Here is a 19,259-nt window from a genome sequence, read left to right on the forward strand (position 1 = left end):
TGCTTTCCAGATTTGTTGGTGAATTTACTGATGGCATATCTTGACTCCTTTCTGTGACCTTGTGTCCTCTTTTAGTAAGCCATTATTAAGAGAGAAAATTAAAATAATGAAATGAGCTAATTCTGATGGCCTATTTGAGATGCACCTAGCTAGGCCTGTCTTTGTTTTCCATTGCGTTATCCCCAAAATCTCAGTGATTATGGCATTCGCTACTTACATCCAGTTTTTGCTAGAGAATAATGTATTTCATACTGTGACAAAAACTTCCCACACGTATGTATCCCTGCTATGGAATTATCTCCTTTGGGAGCAAAGAGCTGTAGACACTGACAGTCCTATTAATGAGGCAGCACAAAATGAGAAAGCTGAGAAAACCAAGAAGAATTCTTACTCAGTAGGTCCCAGCAAAGACTGCCAGGAGTGGCGAATACCTCTTACAAGGAAAGACTAAGTGGTGACGCAAGGGGCTGTGGCTGACCTCAGCTGGTAAGACTAACATAAGGAGAGGAAAAGCATGAAGCCGCAAATACGTATCTTCTAAATCCACAGGTGATGTAGCTGTGCTCACGTTTTGCTGCAACTTCTAACCAGTATTTTTAGCTGGGATGTGACGCCATACCAGACTGTTCCCAAATTTACAGTAAGCTCAGTCCTCACTAGGTGGGTTATGTGAACTGTGCTTTGTTTATCTCTACCAAAAAAATAAAAGCTGAGAATTATAAGACTGTGCCCCATGAGTACACCATAGGGACTAAAACAGAAAAAGAGAGAAAACCATTTTGGTTCAAAAGTGAAAAAATTACTTAATTCCTTTTAGATTGTTTTCTGTATATATAAGACAAGACTATCAAATGGGCAGTAACACTGACGTGTGCTACTACTTGCTCCTTAAAGGCCTAGGAAAGGAGTAGGTGCTGGAGGCACAGCTCTAAAAATAATTCAAAGCATCCCTTGCTTTAAAGTTCTGGTTACAATAAAAGCAACTAAAAGAGTTCATGTGAAGCCATGACACTTTCAAAAGTTCTGAAACAATTCTGGTTTATTAAAGACTATGATAGTCATACTCATTTGTGTGTATTACCATGCTGATTCAGACTGATAGGTGCCTTGATGATTAATTTAATTTGAGAAATGAAGCAATGCTTTGGGTGAACGTGTCCTTTCTCTCCACAGCTCTGGCTAGGCATGCCAGCCTGGTACGTTGCTGCCTGCCGTGCCAACGTGAAGAGCGGAGCTATTATGTCTGCTTTGTCCGATACCGAGATCCAAAGAGAAATTGGAATCAGCAATCCTCTTCATCGCTTAAAGCTCCGATTAGCAATCCAGGAGATGGTGTCACTGACAAGTCCATCAGCACCTCCAACATCCAGAACAGTGAGTCCTGTTCAGCTAACTCTTTCTTCCCCCCCCACCCTGCAGGAGTCTGCAGAAAGACTTTTGTAGTACGAGAGTGGCTCTGTGGTAACACTCACTTCCCAGTCAGTGTGAACTGTCCTATAGAGACTCAGAAGGACCTGTTCATCACTTGCTTGATTGTTGATCACTGATATTTTTCCTTTAGCAGATACTCTTTTTTTTTTTTTTTTAAGTCGTGCTTTTGATTAACCTTGATGTTATCTAAATGATCGGAATTGAGCATCTTATTTGTACTTTTGCATGTCTCTTCCTTTAAGTCATCTCTCCCAACCAAACCAGATTGTGTTTCTCTTTTTTTGTTTCGCTTTTTTTTTTTTTTTTTTTTTCCTTTTTTTTGTGGGGGTGGGATGGGGAGGAGCAAGGCAGGAGCGGGGAGATGTTATGTAGGAACACAGCTCCTTTGAATCTTGTTCCCATTCTCCTTTTTTGCATCCTTTCAAATGTTATCTCATCTGAGTTGGCTGGCTTTTGGTTCTTCATGCTTTTAAGAGAAGCAGTGATTGGAGGTGTGAAAGGAGAGTCGGAAAGGGAGAAGTGGAGTGTGTGCATTCAGTGAGGAAGGGAGAGAGAGACACAGAAGATGGGAATGAAGCAAGTAAAGAAGAAATACAGAGATACAAGTCTGAAAGGAAAGGGCAATATATCAAAAAGAGCAAGAAAGTAGATTAGGGGAGAGTAAGAATGTATGTGCTATAGATAAAAAGCACCTTTAGTGGAAAATGAAGAAAACCAGGCCAAACTGATGAGGAGATAAAGAAAAAAGATAACAAAGGGGGATTTTCATGCTGAAAGGCTGATGGTGATGGCTATGAAAGAGGCAACAGAGACTGTAATAAAAAAAAAAAAAGTCTTGATCAGATGGGAAACATGGCATAGAAGTGAAGGACAAAGACTACTACTCAAGTAGTGCAGCCCAGACTTCTAATAGTAAGATGATGATGATGATAATAGTAATAATGTTTATTTTTTTAATCTCTTCATGGAATTCATGGAGAATCTTTTGGTGGAAATGAGGGGTACCAGATCCACTGAGCGACATAAGCAACTGGGCAACAGGACTCTAATGTTCCTATTGACTCGCCTTTTATCTTCATGTCATATATGTCACAACCATGGTAATACTATGAATCATAATGGATTTCACCTAAGTAAAGCAGTATAGATTCAACAGGAATTTGAATTACTAAACAAAATTAATTTTGATTTTAAAAGCATAAGAACATATTTCAAAGCATAAGAGCATTGACAGTTATGAAATGAGAAAACAGTACATTCAAGCTAGAAACATTGGGAATAATTCTGCCTTGGTTTTTTTTATTTCTCCCTGAGTAATTGGCAGCACAAAGCTGCCCTGTCTTGCAATGTGCATTTCCAAGTCCCAAGTCTTTCTGCCTCCCCTCTTTCTCAGGAAAGGAGTGAATTTACTTCAGCTTTCAAGAAAACACAGCAGACTTCCACACCCCCTCCCTGCCTCATCTCATTGTCCTAGTAATAATCTGACTGAAAACAATAGGATGAGGAAAAATAGTTTTACAAGTGAATTCTCTTGACATTTTTGATTTACAGACATGCAATGGAAGTAATCATTATTTAGATTACAGTATGAACATGTGATGTGTGCAGAATATTTAGGCGGGAAAATCTTTGAGAACTGAAGCTTACCTCCAGACAGCTATGAGCTAAAGGTTGTATTTGCCACTTGTGTGTGAAATGCAGCTTTAATTATTATTCTTTCCTTTGTGACGGTGGTCTGCCGGATTTCATCCATCAGTTCTAGTTGAAACACTCCATCGAGTCCGTTCAGAATCCTCTAACTGAAAGATACAAACCAAGTTGTCTAAAGTTGTCTCTAGTTGCAGCTCGGTAGAGGCAAGGACGTGGTTGTGCTGATGGTGATGCTATACGCTGTTAACTTACAGTGGTGCTGCCTTTCTTCTTTACCACTGCTTACCTAATGTGGATCCCGCCTGCCTTCCTGCGGGCCTTGTCCATAGCCCTCAGGCAATGTTTGGGTGACCCATGAAGAAATGGAAAATCTTGCTGCTCCAGCTAAGACGGTTAGTCTTTCCACTTCCATTTAAAATGGTTTCAGTGCTTGAAAGAGAACTAGGATGTATCTCGTCTCCTTTAACACAGATGCTGTATCTTCTGTAGGATGCTTCCCAAGCACGCCATTAGAAGGTTGCAGGGAGTCGTGAAATTGAATCTAAAGAACAGTTACATCCTTTCTCAGCAAAAGAAATTACAAACTGTATTGCTATCACAAAAATTGTGTGAACCTAAAACCAGTATTGGAGTTTTACAGTACATAATAGTTTCACTGCCAGTGTGAAACCTCATTTAATGAAATGAAATTGTCGCGGTTACAGGTGCAACATTTCCCCTGTACTCTACTCCCTGAGAAGTACCTCTTCTAAATATAGTTTTATAGTTGCTGAAAACAGAATGAACTAAGAAAAGGCTTGAGAATGGTGCCTTACACAACTCAGTGTTTTCATTAATACTGAGTCTCTCATGTCCATACTTGTGTATTCATGGTCTTTGATTTAGGGTGCATGGACTGTGTCATTTAGTTATTGATTTTTGTCAAACCTCTCCCTGCTTTGGGGGGACATACATAAATATTAATAGATTTTATTCAATAGTTCTGACTTTTTTATTTTACTTGGAACATATGTTATTTTAGGTTTTGTTTTTAGCATTACATCATAACAACTCCATAACAGTGCTTATAAAACATAATACAATCCTACAGTGAGATGTCTGAAAAATCTGTCTTCAGATTAGAAAATGGTATAGTCAGCCCAGTCCATAAATGGTGGGGGAGGTACTGAAGCTAAATTTTGATGCAATAAAGACTTATTTCTTAGAAATTTACACTTGCTATACTAAGTTTTTTCATGAACATTCATGAAGCAGATTTTCATCAATAATTTTTTTTTTTACAGCTGAGCTCATTTTCAATTTTATTATGTGGCCAAAGATAAATACAAATATAATAACACTCAACTAACCAGAAGTAGAGTTGATCCTGTTTAACTGGCCAGCCAGAAAAATATAGTTTTGCCATTAAAAATGTTATATAAAAAGCTCCTTACAATACATTCACAGGAAGACACCTTTTTGTTGTGAATGTTGCAAAATCTAACTAGAAACAAAAAATGGCATCTCTAATGCCCAATTTTCTAAGTAAATGGATTGTGAAACCCTAAAAAGTGTTTAAGATAATGCTGTAAAGGTTCACCAAGTTAGCTAGATTTGCCCTGCTAAGATTTTATGGTTTGGGTCTTGTAAACTACCTTAAAAGGTAGTTTAGCCCAGAGCATTGCCGCTGACTGGCGTTATTTTATCGGCACATTTTACATGTATGTTTTCATTGGTTCTAAGATTAACATACACGTGAAACCCACATCTTTTTATAACTCTTTTTTATTGTCTTTTTACCTGCTTTACTAATTGCTTCCTGCTGATAACACAGAAGGAGTCTGAAGAAGGCAGCTGGGCTCAGGTATGACCCTTTCACATTGTTTTTTTGAACGGAAAGCTAATAATAATATAATTAACAGTGTATCAATATGCATAGAGCAGTATAGTATTGTGACAGTATCTCAACTGAATTATGATTTACACATTTTAGAGTTCTTCTAATACAAAGCAAGTACTCTCTGGACAGGTTTCCTAGGAAAAGCACAAAGAGGTACATATGCTGTAAATATTTTTCTTAAAAGAAACAACTACGTTCCAGAGACATCTTCTACCTCGCAGCCAAATCTAGAAAAAGTATTTTTGAAAGCAGGCTGATTAAATATGCCAACAGTTTGAGATCTAACATTTCTAAAATTACACCAGATTTTTTTTAGAACAATTGTATAAATCACACCCAAGTATCAGTCTTGTATAATTAGGAACAAAATTTTTCACTTTAGTTAGACTAACAGTTACTTATATTTTTCAGCTTCTTTCTCTAATATATGCACACTCTTACACAATCTTACTGTCTTTATTTATGGCATGGCTTTTCTCTTCAAAATCTCAGGAATGAGAGATGAGGGGGCTATATTTTCCCCCATAGAAAATATATCCAGCTCACACTGGGTTATCCTTTTGTCTATAATGACAGAAGACATTAAAAACAAAACCAAAAATATAATTAGGCTTGAAAGCGATGCTCAAAGCTGAGCACGATCCTATTGAAGAGCTGTTAATTTTTTGATTTATGAGTTCTCTTTCCTGTTAAGTTTTAGTAGCCCAAAATAATTGCCAATAGTGAGATGTAAAATCTATTTTGCATCTTAAGTGTGCAACCCACATAAGAATAGCTCAACATGCATATGTTTTTTTCATACACTTTCTTCCTCACCCTATTGAAATTTCAGCTGAACAATGAAGTCGCTTAATGCCTGAATGCTAGCTTCCAGGAGGAATCTGGTTTGCTTGTATCTTAAAGAATCAATTTATTGAGCTCTGCATATGATGCACTTAGGTTTAAGCTGTTCACAGCTGAAAATATCTCATTAATAGAATGTATTTGGTCACCTGCTCTGACTGATGGTGAAGACTGATGGGGAAGGTAAGCTTGGCTGACAAACAACTGAAATGAACTTTTAGTCCCAAAAGGACTACAGGTGTGTAACCTGTAATGAAGTGTCATTAGATCCTATTTAGGAAATCCTAGTCCCCACTAAACAATGACACAAACTTCAGTGGATTCCCTGGGGCCACGTTTGTATTACCAAGTTCAATGTAGGAATTGCCTAGCATAAATATTCTAGAAGGTCAACTGAAAGCAAGTAAGATTATGAAGCAAACACATTTTGATTGTGTAATAAGTTTGCTTGGATTTAAAAGTCAAAATTGAAACTACTATTTCTTATTACAAAAAAATTGCTTAAAATTTACAAAGATAGAAAACAAGACACAACATGTAAAACTGCTATCAGTAACAAATATCTCACAGTGGCTTCCACATCCAAGGCCAAAACAATGCAAAAATGAAGTGCTGGGGTTTTTTTTAGACAGGATTTCTGAGCTAGGAAGTCTCGCTAGAAACGAGCAGAGCAGAGATAGATATTCTGTCTTCAGTCTGTGGTGCAACCTGGAACAAACTCAAGAATTTATTCGCCCTCTCCCTTTTTTTTCCCCTGCAGACCCTGGCTTATGGCGATATGAACCACGAATGGATAGGTAACGAATGGCTCCCCAGTCTGGGTTTACCTCAGTACCGAAGTTATTTTATGGAATGCCTGGTAGATGCGAGGATGTTAGATCACCTGACAAAGAAAGATCTGCGTGTGCACTTAAAAATGGTGGATAGCTTTCACCGGTATGTTGGTATAAAGACTATACCTATAAAGACACACATAGTCTGATGTAGTGTTCAGTGCTGCACAGAATAAAAACTTACTTTCTGTTGTACTGGTAGAAAACCACACAGAAAAGTGAATGCTGAGTGTCAGAAATCTGAATTGAGAGACATTCCTTTAGTAATAGCAACTGCATTGCAATTATGTGTCTCAAAACTAAGATATTGGTACAGATAAATTTCATAATGAGTGGGGAACCATTAATACATAAATAAAACCTTGACACTACAGAAACAGTCATAATTTATTAAGTGGTTTAAAGTATCAGAAAGCAGCAGACTAAGATTTGAAGCCGTGAGATCTCATAATAATGAAAAGCTATTGTGTGTAGCACATAAAAGCTGCTAACAGTACAAGCAAACTGACAGTTGTTCGCGTTATCTAGGGATATAGCCAGGAAGCTAAATTGGAAATATGGAAATAAAGGCATTTAGACTTTAGGGAGAATGATGTTTATGTGACAGGAAAGGGATTTTTTTTTTAAGGTACTGTCTGTCACTTTTTTGAGACCTGATTTGACAAAACATTTCATGGCTCTCAAGGGCTGACCTTTTCTGAATGCGATTTTTAATGTTTTGGGTTTCTTATGGTAGAACATTTATTCAAACATACTCATTTTGGTTTCATCCATTTCATTTTTGAAGTCTGTGGAGTTTTTTAAATGGTTTTGCTCTGCCCTCTGTCCTCAAGATTTGCTACATGGGCACCATGAAACACCTCATGTGACATGCAGGAAATACATCCTACATATGTTCCCATCTTCAAAATTATCTTTATTAACTCTGTAAATGTTTCTTTTTAAATAACAGAACAAGCTTGCAATATGGAATCATGTGTTTAAAGAGATTGAATTATGATAGAAAAGAACTGGAAAAGCGAAGAGAAATGAGTCAGCATGAAATAAAAGGTGATAGTTCCTGGGAATGAATACTGGGAATGTTTCTTCTTTTGAAGCTTGACACTATTAACCCCTTGTCATGCCATTTTAGCAAAGCATTTAAGCATGTCCTTTAAGTAAAACTAACCTAAGTCTATCTGTCTTCAGAACACAAAATATCTCCTTATATTAGGCACAGTTAAGTACTTTGCTAAATTGGGGCTGCAATTCCAAATGGTGGTTTGATACATACGTTTTGCTAAGTTGGATTTTGGGGACAGAGCTTATCACTGCCTCTTTCAGTTTTAGAAGCAGGCGGCCAAATAGCTTGCAGCTCAGTGGGATGTGCTGGGGGCATTGCTGGGAAATGGCAGCATGCAGAACCCTAACACTGTGCTCCTGCTTTTGAAAAACTTTGCCTTTGATTTCTTGCTTCAAATTATGTACCATAGAAAATGCTGCTTTGAGAGGTGGCCGCTGAGGCAGCTGGTTGGTATATAAGAATAGTTCCTAACAGAACTGGCCTTATTAGAAGATTTAACATCTGATTTTAAAGTATTTTTCTGTGTGAAGCTCTCTAGAGCAGTTGCAGGCTCGCTGCGCGGTTCCTTTTATATGTAACAATTAGTGTTGGGGTTTTTTCCATTACCAGAAGTGAATCCTTTGATTCCTTTAAGCATTTCCAGCTCTAGCAAATACAGCAGTTACCACTTCTCAAGCACAATGCTGACTGGAAGAGCTAAAGAAAAAAAGGGAATTATGAAGGGGGAATGGCTACAGTGAAAGCAAGGCAGATGGTGGCGTGCACTAAGGCAAAGACTTTGCTTTGGATGTGGAGGCATCAGTGTCAGTCAGCCTGAGTGGGTATAGCTGGAGACTGACGTGGGGGAATTGGGTATCGGTCTCAAATTTGGGTGTTGCTTCAAGGCTAGTCACTGCTAGGACAAGGGTAATAACCCACAGCCTCCTTCACCCAACCTTCCCCCGGTCGTGGATCCGTCAGTTAGACACGGTCCCAGGGGGGATTTGGTCTCAGTGATCCCTGGCTGCCATGCTGTGTTTCAGCTGATCCTGACCCCAAAGTCTGGGATGCTCTTGGTCAGGCGCTGAAGAATGCCTGCTCCCAGCACAGCTACATTAGCGGGACTCCTACGGGTTCAGGAAAAAGCCTCATCACTTAGTAACACAAAAGTCAGTATTATGTTTCCTACTCACGAGTATAAAGATCAGTATAAGTAACTGTCTTTTAATCTTACAGGCAGGGTAGAATATTTCTTTTTATAATAGCCAAATCCTCGGAAATGGTTTCCTAGCTTGTTTTGCTGCCTCAGCTTTATAACTGGCATGGACCTTAACAGCTCAACCAGCTTTCTGAACCAAAAATAGGTTTAGGCTCCAGAATTGTGAACTCATCATTTGCTTTATGGCATGTTATGAAATGGTGGGTGCTGACCCGAGTCTCAAAATGTTTAATACAAAACTTTCAAGTGAAGCCTTGAGGAACAGATATTTCTCCTGTGCTCTTGCACTGTTAAACTGTAAAATCTTGCCTAAGAATTGAAAAGGATATCTATAGGAGGTGGGAGGAATTGCACTCTGGAGATGCCCTCTGGAGGCACCTTTCTCACTTGGACTAAACATTTAACTTGAAGGTAGCTAAAAATCACACAGGATTTTGGAGATATTAAAGCTCTATGAATAGTTTGCTGGCATTCCTCATTTAAGAAATAAAGCAGTATGACATCCACAGTGCATGCAAAACTACATGCATGCACCTGTAGAGTTTGGAAGTTGTCAGGTATCAGGAGACTGAACTGGTGTTATGTCCTTACAGATGTGCTGGTATGGAGCAATGATCGAGTCATACGCTGGATACAAGCTATTGGCCTCCGGGAATATGCAAATAATATTCTAGAAAGCGGTGTACATGGTTCACTTATAGCCCTGGATGAAAACTTTGATTACAGCAGTTTAGCTTTATTATTACAGATTCCAACACAAAACACCCAGGCAAGTTTGCTCATGCTGCTTCTGGTTAATCTGTATATATTATTGCCTTTGATTCATCTTCAACTATTTTAATTTTTTACTTTGGTATCCCTAGGCACGGCAGATCCTTGAGAGAGAATACAACAACCTTTTAGCACTAGGAACTGAAAGACGACTTGAGGAAGTAATTGATTTTATTTTCAGTATTTATAGAGTATCACAGTAAAATATAAAAATTAAATTGAATGCATGAAGACATGTTAATTTGCACACTGTTAAAAAGAGTCAGTTACAGCTTTAAAAAAAAAATTAGGAAATGCCAGTCAAGGTTTTTAAAGTAACCTCAGTATGACTACATATTCATATCATTTTGGATGCTAAATTTGGCACTGCACTCTTACCTTAAAGATAAACATTTTCCATAGAGGAAACATGCAGAAAGGAGTAGAATTTTCACTGCCAGAGCAAGTGGTGGTGGGGTGGATGCCTGTGCAACCTGTTCTTTAGGACACTTACACCCTTTCTTTAAAAATAAAGAAAGAAGAAAAGTGGATTTTTGGTGGGTTTGTTTTTGGTTTTTTTTTTTGGTTCTTCAAAGTTAATCTGTATGTAATAGAGTGGGATTTGGGGCAGTTATCTAGGAAAAAGAATCTCACATCCACCTATGGAAAATATTCATGTTAAGGTAAGAGTCCGGTGCAAAAATGTTCAAGTCTTGAATTTCTGCACATGAGGAGGAATAAAACTTTTAAGGACTTGCTGAAAATGTGAGATACCTATGAATTCTGGGCATGCACATGAATGTTTAATTCTTTTTTAGCACTTTATGTAAGCCTCCTAATGCAGTAACAAACCACTTTACTTTCTGTTACTGTGTTTGGAAGAGAGCTGACTTTTAAGAAAGTTCTATTTCAGCTGATACTAAAACCCTCTACTATATGGACCCAGAGGTTTAAGAAGAGTTTTCCACCCTAGCATTTAATATTTCTAAAGCATTTACTTTTATAAGAGTGTCTCAAATGCATTGCAGCTACTGGATGCAGTGCAACAGAGCAGGGTAGTTGTAGAACACATTTGACACTGGGAGAGGCAGCAGACAGCAGGATAATTAATCAAAAAAATTCACTTTGCTTTATCAAGTACAACTCTGTGTTGACAGAGCGATGACAAGAACTTCAGACGCGGCCCCTCCTGGCGACGACAGTTTCCTCCACGCGAGGTTCATGGGATCAGCATGATGCCGGGCTCGTCGGAAACACTGCCGGCTGGGTTCAGATTAACCACAACATCAGGGCAGTCACGGAAGATGGCGACTGATGGTATGCAGTCATTTCTGCACTTACTGTTGAAAAGCAAGCGGCTTATTCTAGCGTGCTAAATTGACTTTTTGTGCATGTCTGTCTTGCACCGGAATGGCTGTGTTCACATAACTAGGATGAACATAGTCTGGGAGAGTTGAATTAATTGGGGAATGGACAAGCACTGACTTGGCATACTGTTGATTTTTTCAGGTTTGCTTCAGAGTGTCAGTGTTTATATATATATATTTTTTTTTAAAAAAAGGCCACCTAGCCATCCTAGATCTGCAAAGGAAACATTAGAAATTGAGGAATTAATTTACTGACTTTCAATTAAGATTGCATATAATATCTAAGCAAATTTTTCAGCTCATTAGCCTCTCCAGCAGGTGGAATGTATTTTAGAGAATGAACTTAGAAAGGGCTATCACCTTTATTTTCCTATTTGACTTTCAAACTAACTACTAGCTTAGCCTTGACCATCAAATAATTCAAGTTGTTAGTAATTAATAACAATCAGATGGGTAGTGTAGTTAGCAAATACTGAACTTCAGGTACTAATTGAGTTACTGTATACTAGTCTTCATTTTCTCTGGAAAAATTTTAATTTCCAAAAGATACACTAACTCAGCAATGATTGGAAAAGTAACAAGCAGATCATAATTAAAAAATAAGTCAAATTTAAGAATCATTCTAAGAGGGCAGGCAGAAGGGACAAATCCCATTGCACCTACTCTGTCAGGTTTATGGATGATAAAGCCATGTATATCTGCCTGAAGTTCTGAGAAGTACCAGTACACAGATTGGCCCATTTAAAAATACTGCTGTTCATTTCCTCATGAGAGAATTTAGGTCTATACTTGTCTCAAAGTAATTTAACACACTGCTTGTAGTGATTACATTTTGTAACTCTTGAATAAACTTAGTATGACAATATTGCCATCTAAATTCCATTACAGCCATCTAAATTCCATTAGTTTCTCACCTTTAAAAACAAGACTTCATAGTTGCAGTCACAGATGGAATAATTTACTGGTTGCATCACTGAATTCCATTGACTCCACTGCTCATGTGCACGCTTTGCTTTTAATCCTGTACTTCTTAGCAATGATGAAGCTGAAAGACAAGAATTCATTCCAAGGCAAATTTCATGTACAAATAAAGGTACTAGCTCCCTAGGCACTTCCATGGCCCACATTACTGTAGTAGCCAAGAACCTTACAAACATTCATGGATTTCATCTTCTAGCCAGGCTAGGATGTAGAAGATATTATTGCCATTTTACAGATGGGGAACTAAGGCACTAGGGAGATTTAGTGATTTACTTGAGGTCTTCCAGTTTATTATTGAGCTGGGTACTGAACTCAGTAGACTTAAAGGCAGGTAGCTTTGAAGACCAATGTCTTCATCCAGGATTTGGCTTCCTATCTCCCAGTGCTAAGAACACTATAGTATTTAAACAGCATGATAGGTACAGTATTAGGACTTCCAACAAAATAAAGACAAAATTGAGTTCTAAACTGTAGTCACTTAAGACAGTTTTCAATAGTACACGAGACATGAAGAAACTCTCAGTTCTGAACTAGACCATGACCCGATCATGTCACAGAAAGCCACAGAGCAATTTAATAACCACCCGTCCAGTGGGAAACAGACTGATTTATTTTCTTCCTGATTCTAAAGAGGTTCTGGTTTGTTTCTTTTTTTTGCAATTTGCAGTTGCTTCATCACGACTGCAGAGGTTAGACAGCTCAACAGTTCGCACATACTCATGCTGACAAGGCCTAGCAAAGAAGCCAGCACTGAATTGTTGTGAGTATTCATAAGGGGCCATCATGAAAGCTCCTTATAAAACTGTACACTACACCCAATATTCCTTGGCATTATTCAAGCAAGAGCCAGCATGGCGCAGAGGATCTAACTCAGGCTCACTAGGGTGGTCATTTGATCATGACAACAGTCTCAAGCTCAGTCTAAGAGAGGCAATGCTATTCTTTTCCCCATCTCAAACAGCAGATTCTTTCTGCTGAAACCACTTTAGCAGATAAGACAAAAGTTTTCAGAGAACTCTGTTCAGATGATAGCTCACCAACCACAGCGTATTTTGTACGCTCTCAAACTTAAAGGTAGAACTGGGGAGACAGCAGTAGGCACAGGGCCTGAATTTACTTTGAGAACTTGAAGGAGTTCTACCAGGAGCTAAGGAGAGGGAGTGGGGGGAAAGCTAGTAAAGCAGAAGAGATTTACTCTTCTTTTTTTAATGAGAGATATGGCTCAATTTAGAACATCAGGTAGCTGCAGAAAGCTAGAACAAAACTTTCCCTATACAGAAAATCTTCCAACGTTAACTATTACATAAGTTCTTGCACTTCTCAAATCATTCAGAATTGACTACTGACAAAGAAAGGATATTCTGAGCTGAATGCAACTTTGGATCAGATTTAGTACTGGAATTTATGTTGCATTTCTCACCACTTATCTTTTGAATATGGCTATGAATCTCACAAATGCACTCTTCCAGAGTTCTGAGGAAATACAGTTTTCTGCTACATCACAAGTTTTGCAAAATACTAACATGATGAGCACTTTCATCAATATGGCACCATTTCATGCTAATATTTTCTCAGTAAAACAGTTTTGTTTTCCATTTAGTTACTCAGGGGATTGTAGGGGAGCTGGGAAGAATATTTGGATAGCACCAAAACCTCACCATGTATTAAACATGCTTCAGTAGCTGTTACATATTATAGGCAAGATATGCCAGGATCTGCAAGAAAGTCCTTTTTTTAGACTCCCAAGACTGGGAGAGGCTTGGGGCCATCGAGATTTTACTAATTCTGGGCAGGTTCAAAACGTGTTTAGGAACAGCAAGTGTTACCAGTGGAAAATATAGGTTGCTCAGGATCCTACCGATGATATAAGCATTACTTCACAGATCTTCAGGAGACTGCAAGAGTATAAAATCTGAAAAATAAGCACAGGAGATTTTTTTTTTTAAATAGGTATGTTTAGCAGCTGGTCCTACAAGATGATGATGAAGCACATGAACTATATAAATGTTTAAATGTGTACATATTTATAGATTAGAACTTGGTGTTATGTCAGTGAAGCCAATGACAGTACTCTCAGTGGGTTCAATAGGGGTAGAAACTGATAGCAGAGATGTTTATCTTTTCTCCTATATGCTTCAGAATTGCACTGCTGAAAGCAATAAAGTATGACCAAAAATTGAGTTCAAACACCAAGCTATCTAGTAGGCCAGTAGTAATGGGCCAGGCACATGAGGTGATATTTTCCAATAGGTTTGAAGAGTGCAGCAAGGGCAGAAATTGAAAATTGGTATGTTAACAAAAGTTAACTTAAGATTATGCAAGCTGTTTATTCCCACTGTATTCAAAAACCATCTAAAGAGTAGCTATCCACAAACAGAAGTAAAGTAACAAACTTTGCTGGCACTATATGTATATGGGAGTTACGCATTTTGAACAAAAAGATGTTTATACAAAATTGTACGAGCTGTACAAGTTAACTTCCATTTCTACAGGAGTTATTAGTAGTGTTTCAAGTATCAACGATATGTATCACATTGGTACTTGCTGCTTGTCCAGTATTCTGCCAATTACATTCTAATCTTAAATGCTTGAAAGCTCTATAAGAATATCAAATTTACATCTAAATTGCAAAGGCTAATAAATGAGGAAGACTGACAGTAAAATACTATTTCTTTTCACTTACCATATACTCCTTTTAAAGAAGCAACAAGACGGTGTGAACTACAACTTTAGTATATGCACTGTTCGTTAAGTGCAACTTCAAAATGTCATGCAGGTTAGCAACCAAACAGCAAGTTAAAATAATTTTGGATTTCAGTAAATTACATAAAAAAATATTCAGGGAAAAGATCTCCTTCATCATTATATCAAACTTGAAAACTTAAAAAAAATTACCTGAATCTCAAGGATGAATGCATAAACAAAAACTGCTCCTATGGGGGATGTGAAGTTGGTTGAAGGGCAACAGAAGAGTTTTGTGATCACAGTTCCTGAGTAACAGTTTCTTCATGATGCCTCCTGAAATCTTCCAGATCCAGATCAGACCGAGACCCAGGCTTGTAACACCTTGCCTAGAATACATCAGTAGCTGTGTTACTCTGGTAACTAAATTATCTGCATGCGTAGAATCAGGGACTGATTCTAACTAAGAAGCAGAGGGGATCGATAGCTGGAGGAGCTATCACACAATAGCAATATAAGAGAATTTTTAATATAGTAAAGGGGAATATGCATATGAAGAGCAGATTGAAAAGAGAGCTGTAAACAGGTTGCATGTGGAACAAATGAGATGGCCTGTGATCACAGCAGGCTGCAGATTCTTGCATTCTGCTACTCACCTTTCTTACAGAGAATGTCAGCACCTCGTATTTCAAAATAGTTTATGCCAACAATACCAATTGGGTACAACCTTACAGTGTCTTACGGTGTTTCTTCACAACAGCTGGGTTCAATTCATATGCTTTCAAGTTGCATTTCAGGCATTTTTTTAAACATTTGTTGAAACCACCCTGATAAGCTGCCAGAAACCATGAACTGACATTCTCAGAACAGTTACATGAGCATACTCTGCGCAGCCCAGTGCACAGCACTCTGAAGATCAGAAATTTAAGAACATTTAACACTGCTGGTGTCTGGCCATTTAATCTTGCAAAGAAGTTTGCCATAGGGCACATGGGACAGGTCAAGCCTTCTGCTGTGGTGTAGGTTGCCCAGCTGAGCCTCTGCAGTGCCATTACACAGCCAGAGGACTGGGCAGTCACACTGTCTAAGCTTTCCCAACACTTTCTCTTATGAAGTACTTGTCACCACCAAGTCAGAAGTTTCAGCCAGGACAGTTTTGTTGCCACAGGCTGGGGCAATAGAACATACTAGTTTCACTTTTATCCTAATGAAATGTCAAAGGGGATTTGGTAAAATCAGCAATGCACTTTATCAATGAAGGATTCCAAGGAGGATTTGTAAAGACAGATGGAGAAGAGTTCCAAAAAGATGTGAATAATCTGGAAACAGCTGGTCCATAGCAAAGGAATTGTCAGGGTGATGAAGGCAAATGCTGTCAAGCTGCAGTGAACAAGACTCACAGGGTACATCAACAAAGTCTGTAACACTTAAAATGTGTGTTCAGCCTTGTGCCACACAGGCAAAGGTCTCCAGATGCAGGAAACTAACCCCAGTGCTGAATCAAAACAGCAAGAAAACGACTGTAAAATGAACATAAGCAGAGTCTGTTTTGATCTAGGACAAAAATCAGTATACATTAGTAAAAGATTAAAATGCATTATTAATAGATTTATGTTGCAGATCTAAAATTAAACAACACATGCATGTCTCGTGTTTTAGTAAAACATGCACTAGCTTACTTAGTGCTATAATATTTTCTGGTGTCATTGCATCCTAGACCAAATTAGAATCAAAGCATCTTGCTAATTAATGTTTGTTTGTTTTCTCCCTTAGATGTCATCTCTTTCTTCTACTTTACCTGAAGTGCACTACCACTACTTAGGAAAAAGAGCATTAAAACTCTCTGCAAGAACAGGGTAATAGGGAAGAGAACACATAAGGTTTATCAGACAAACAGATATGATGTTCCTTTCATGTATTGGTTAGTTTAAAACAAGAGTAAAAAAAAAATACCTAAATTACTACAAAAAAAAAAAAAAAGAAAAACAAAACAACCTCCCCCTTTCCTCTCAGCATCTCTGTCATCAGAAATTTGGCAGTAGTGCACATCCAAAGCTTTTATCAAATGAAGCCACTCATTTTTACATTGTTCCATCTGTTTTATTGTAAAATACTAGACATTTACGTATTTACTGTGTATGTATTTCTTTTAAAATGTGTAAGTCTTATGTAAATGGATATAAATATGATTTTTTAAGAATAAAATCTATGGTACATGGGGTCTCAGTGCAAACATTTGACAATACAGTGTCAATAATACTGTTTGTATCTTTCCATTCCACCATTTTTACAGTTTTTGGATTGTAACAGTCAAATGAATATGTTTAGCAGAGTTAGAAGCTTCAACATGTTCCTACTGAGAAAATCTGTCAATATTTAAAGCTGAACACCTGCCTCTGATGATGTATAATAGAATGACATAACCTGGAACTGGAGCCAAAATGGACCTCTAAAGACAAAAATGGAAATGTTAGATATCTATAGAGAAGCACCATAATGGCTCACCTCTTAAAAACAAACAAATAAACCCAGAAGAACTGTTTACAAAAAAAAAAAAAAAAAGCAATTTAATAAAACATGATTTATACAAAAAACCAAAAACTTTCTTCTATGTTACCTGCGGACCAAGACGAATCTTGCTTTACCAAGAGCCACCTTTTCGTTCCAGGATCTTCAGACACCAGCCAGCATTGGAAAATTAGAACTAATATTTGCATAGGATCAAATTCTTGTTTCCAGATATAGTCAACAAAGAAAAAGAAAGAAAAGAGAAGCCAAACCCCACCATTTCTTCATAATAACAGGGCATTAGACAGGCTCCTGTCTAACGTTATGCTTTTAGCCAAGATGGCCTTGCTGAGACTTCACAGAAGTCAGTTTTATCAGAGGAAATAACTGAAAGACAGAGTGATTAATATATAGTGTATAAAAGTTTAGAAGAGCAACTATTACCTGCTGTGGCTTTATTTGGTGGTGTTATTGTTGTTTATTCTTTGTTTAAATGGGAAGTTTCAAAGTAAGACCTACTTAATAGTCATTTACCTATTTGCTATTTTTCTGCTGCTTGATCTTAGCTCAAGACCTGTCTTTTAGTTATTTCTTTTAGCAGTTTGATCTGCAATGTTTGCACGTACATAAACATTTGTTTTGTCTATTTTCATTTGGCAAATTTCAATCAGATGGTGAAAGATTTTTCTCCCCCAATGTCAATAAAAAAGAATTCAGTGCTATTTGTGTTTATAAGTCTATTAAGCTTGGTACGTAGTAGCATTAAAATAGTTTGGATGCCAGATACTTCTCATAGCTAAGCGTAAGCACATTTTGCCACTAACAGGTGGGAGTCACGATGGAGTTACTGGTCAGAATCTGCCACAAGAGGGAGCACGGAACTCGCTGATGGGTGATGCCTGCGTTAGCGCACAGCTCTGCACAGACACGGCTCTTTCACCTACAGTGCCTGGGGTTTAACCCACATCCTTGCTGATGTTCCGTCTTCTCCTCCCTCAACCTCCTTTTGGATTATTTTAGTCCTGAATGTCGCGAAGTAAAGCAATGCAAACACCATTTTCAGTGGTTGCAGTATCGTTTGAATACACTTCCCCTCGTAAACACCAACTCCTATTTTACAGAATTTCTTTTTCAGCCCACACTGTCACAGCTCATGCTCAAATTCAGGGGGCAGAAGGGGATGAGGTGTGTTGGGGAAAAGAATGAGCAAGACCTTGCAACCAAAGCTGCAGGTATCCTGCCCCAGGAGTACAGCAACCCCAAATTATTTCACAGTGGAAGAAAACCAACCAGAAGAATTAAAAACATATTTTAAAAAGAGGATTATTGTGGACTTCAGTTTTGATCTAAGGTTCAGATATAAAATCTCCTCGTACATGCCTGTCTCCCCCATACGAGCTGAAGCTCTAGTCTCAACAGCTAGAAATTGTGGCTATTCTAAATGTTGTCTAGTTGGCTCCAACCCTTTCACTACGCTGGGAATAATTACTACATCAACCTCTTCCAGACAAGTTTCAGTAACTCCCTGACCGTTCAAATCTACCCACATGCTGCTTCTCTCTAAAAATAAAATTAAGAAAAGCAGTGCTCTCCTACCACTTATTAAACAGGCTTGTTCTTCCTTGATGGTATAACCAGGTTGCTGGGCAGCACCAGAGCCGTGCACAAGAATGACTACTCCTTCTCCCTTCCTCCAGCTCGGCACAAAGCTAATGCTGCAGACAAAGCATTCTGCAATCACAGTTCCTCAGCAAAAGGCTCCTCTGGAAAACAAAAGCAATGCCCGTGAAACAACTACTTTTCCAAACTGTACTGCTGCAATAACGTGGCTTTCTTTGTCTGGGTTTTCTGAATGCTGATGAACGAGACATTTGGCATTTCTGGAATCCTCCACATTACCAGGGCAAGAGCAGAGTGAGTACACCTGACCACTCTGCCCCTCTCTTCTATCCCAGTCTTGATCTTAAATGATTCCCACCAAAACAGAAAATTAAAAAAAAAAAAAAAAAAAGGGGGGGGGGAGGAAGAAAATTTTTAAAAAAAATAAAAAAAAGCTCAGACTTGCACAGAAAGC

The 19,259-nt window shown here is 38.2% G+C and overlaps 1 protein-coding gene across 1 annotated transcript in view; it reads left to right on the top strand.

Annotated features, from left to right (window-relative positions):
- PPFIA2 (PTPRF interacting protein alpha 2) overlaps window positions 1–16,748 on the top strand; it is a 338,047-nt gene extending 321,299 nt beyond the window's left edge. The window contains exons 24-33 of the mRNA XM_075057802.1: window positions 1,174–1,374; window positions 3,411–3,473; window positions 4,895–4,924; window positions 6,564–6,739; window positions 7,589–7,686; window positions 9,491–9,666; window positions 9,761–9,829; window positions 10,805–10,964; window positions 12,663–12,755; window positions 16,451–16,748. Coding sequence (XP_074913903.1) covers window positions 1,174–1,374; window positions 3,411–3,473; window positions 4,895–4,924; window positions 6,564–6,739; window positions 7,589–7,686; window positions 9,491–9,666; window positions 9,761–9,829; window positions 10,805–10,964; window positions 12,663–12,721 — 1,032 coding nt within the window. The 3' untranslated portion in view covers window positions 12,722–12,755; window positions 16,451–16,748. The remainder of the gene's footprint in view (window positions 1–1,173; window positions 1,375–3,410; window positions 3,474–4,894; window positions 4,925–6,563; window positions 6,740–7,588; window positions 7,687–9,490; window positions 9,667–9,760; window positions 9,830–10,804; window positions 10,965–12,662; window positions 12,756–16,450) is intronic.
- The last annotated feature ends 2,511 nt before the right edge of the window (window positions 16,749–19,259 follow it).

Source organism: Buteo buteo, chromosome 26 (genome assembly GCF_964188355.1).
Source record: "Buteo buteo chromosome 26, bButBut1.hap1.1, whole genome shotgun sequence".
Classification (NCBI taxonomy): domain Eukaryota; kingdom Metazoa; phylum Chordata; class Aves; order Accipitriformes; family Accipitridae; genus Buteo; species Buteo buteo.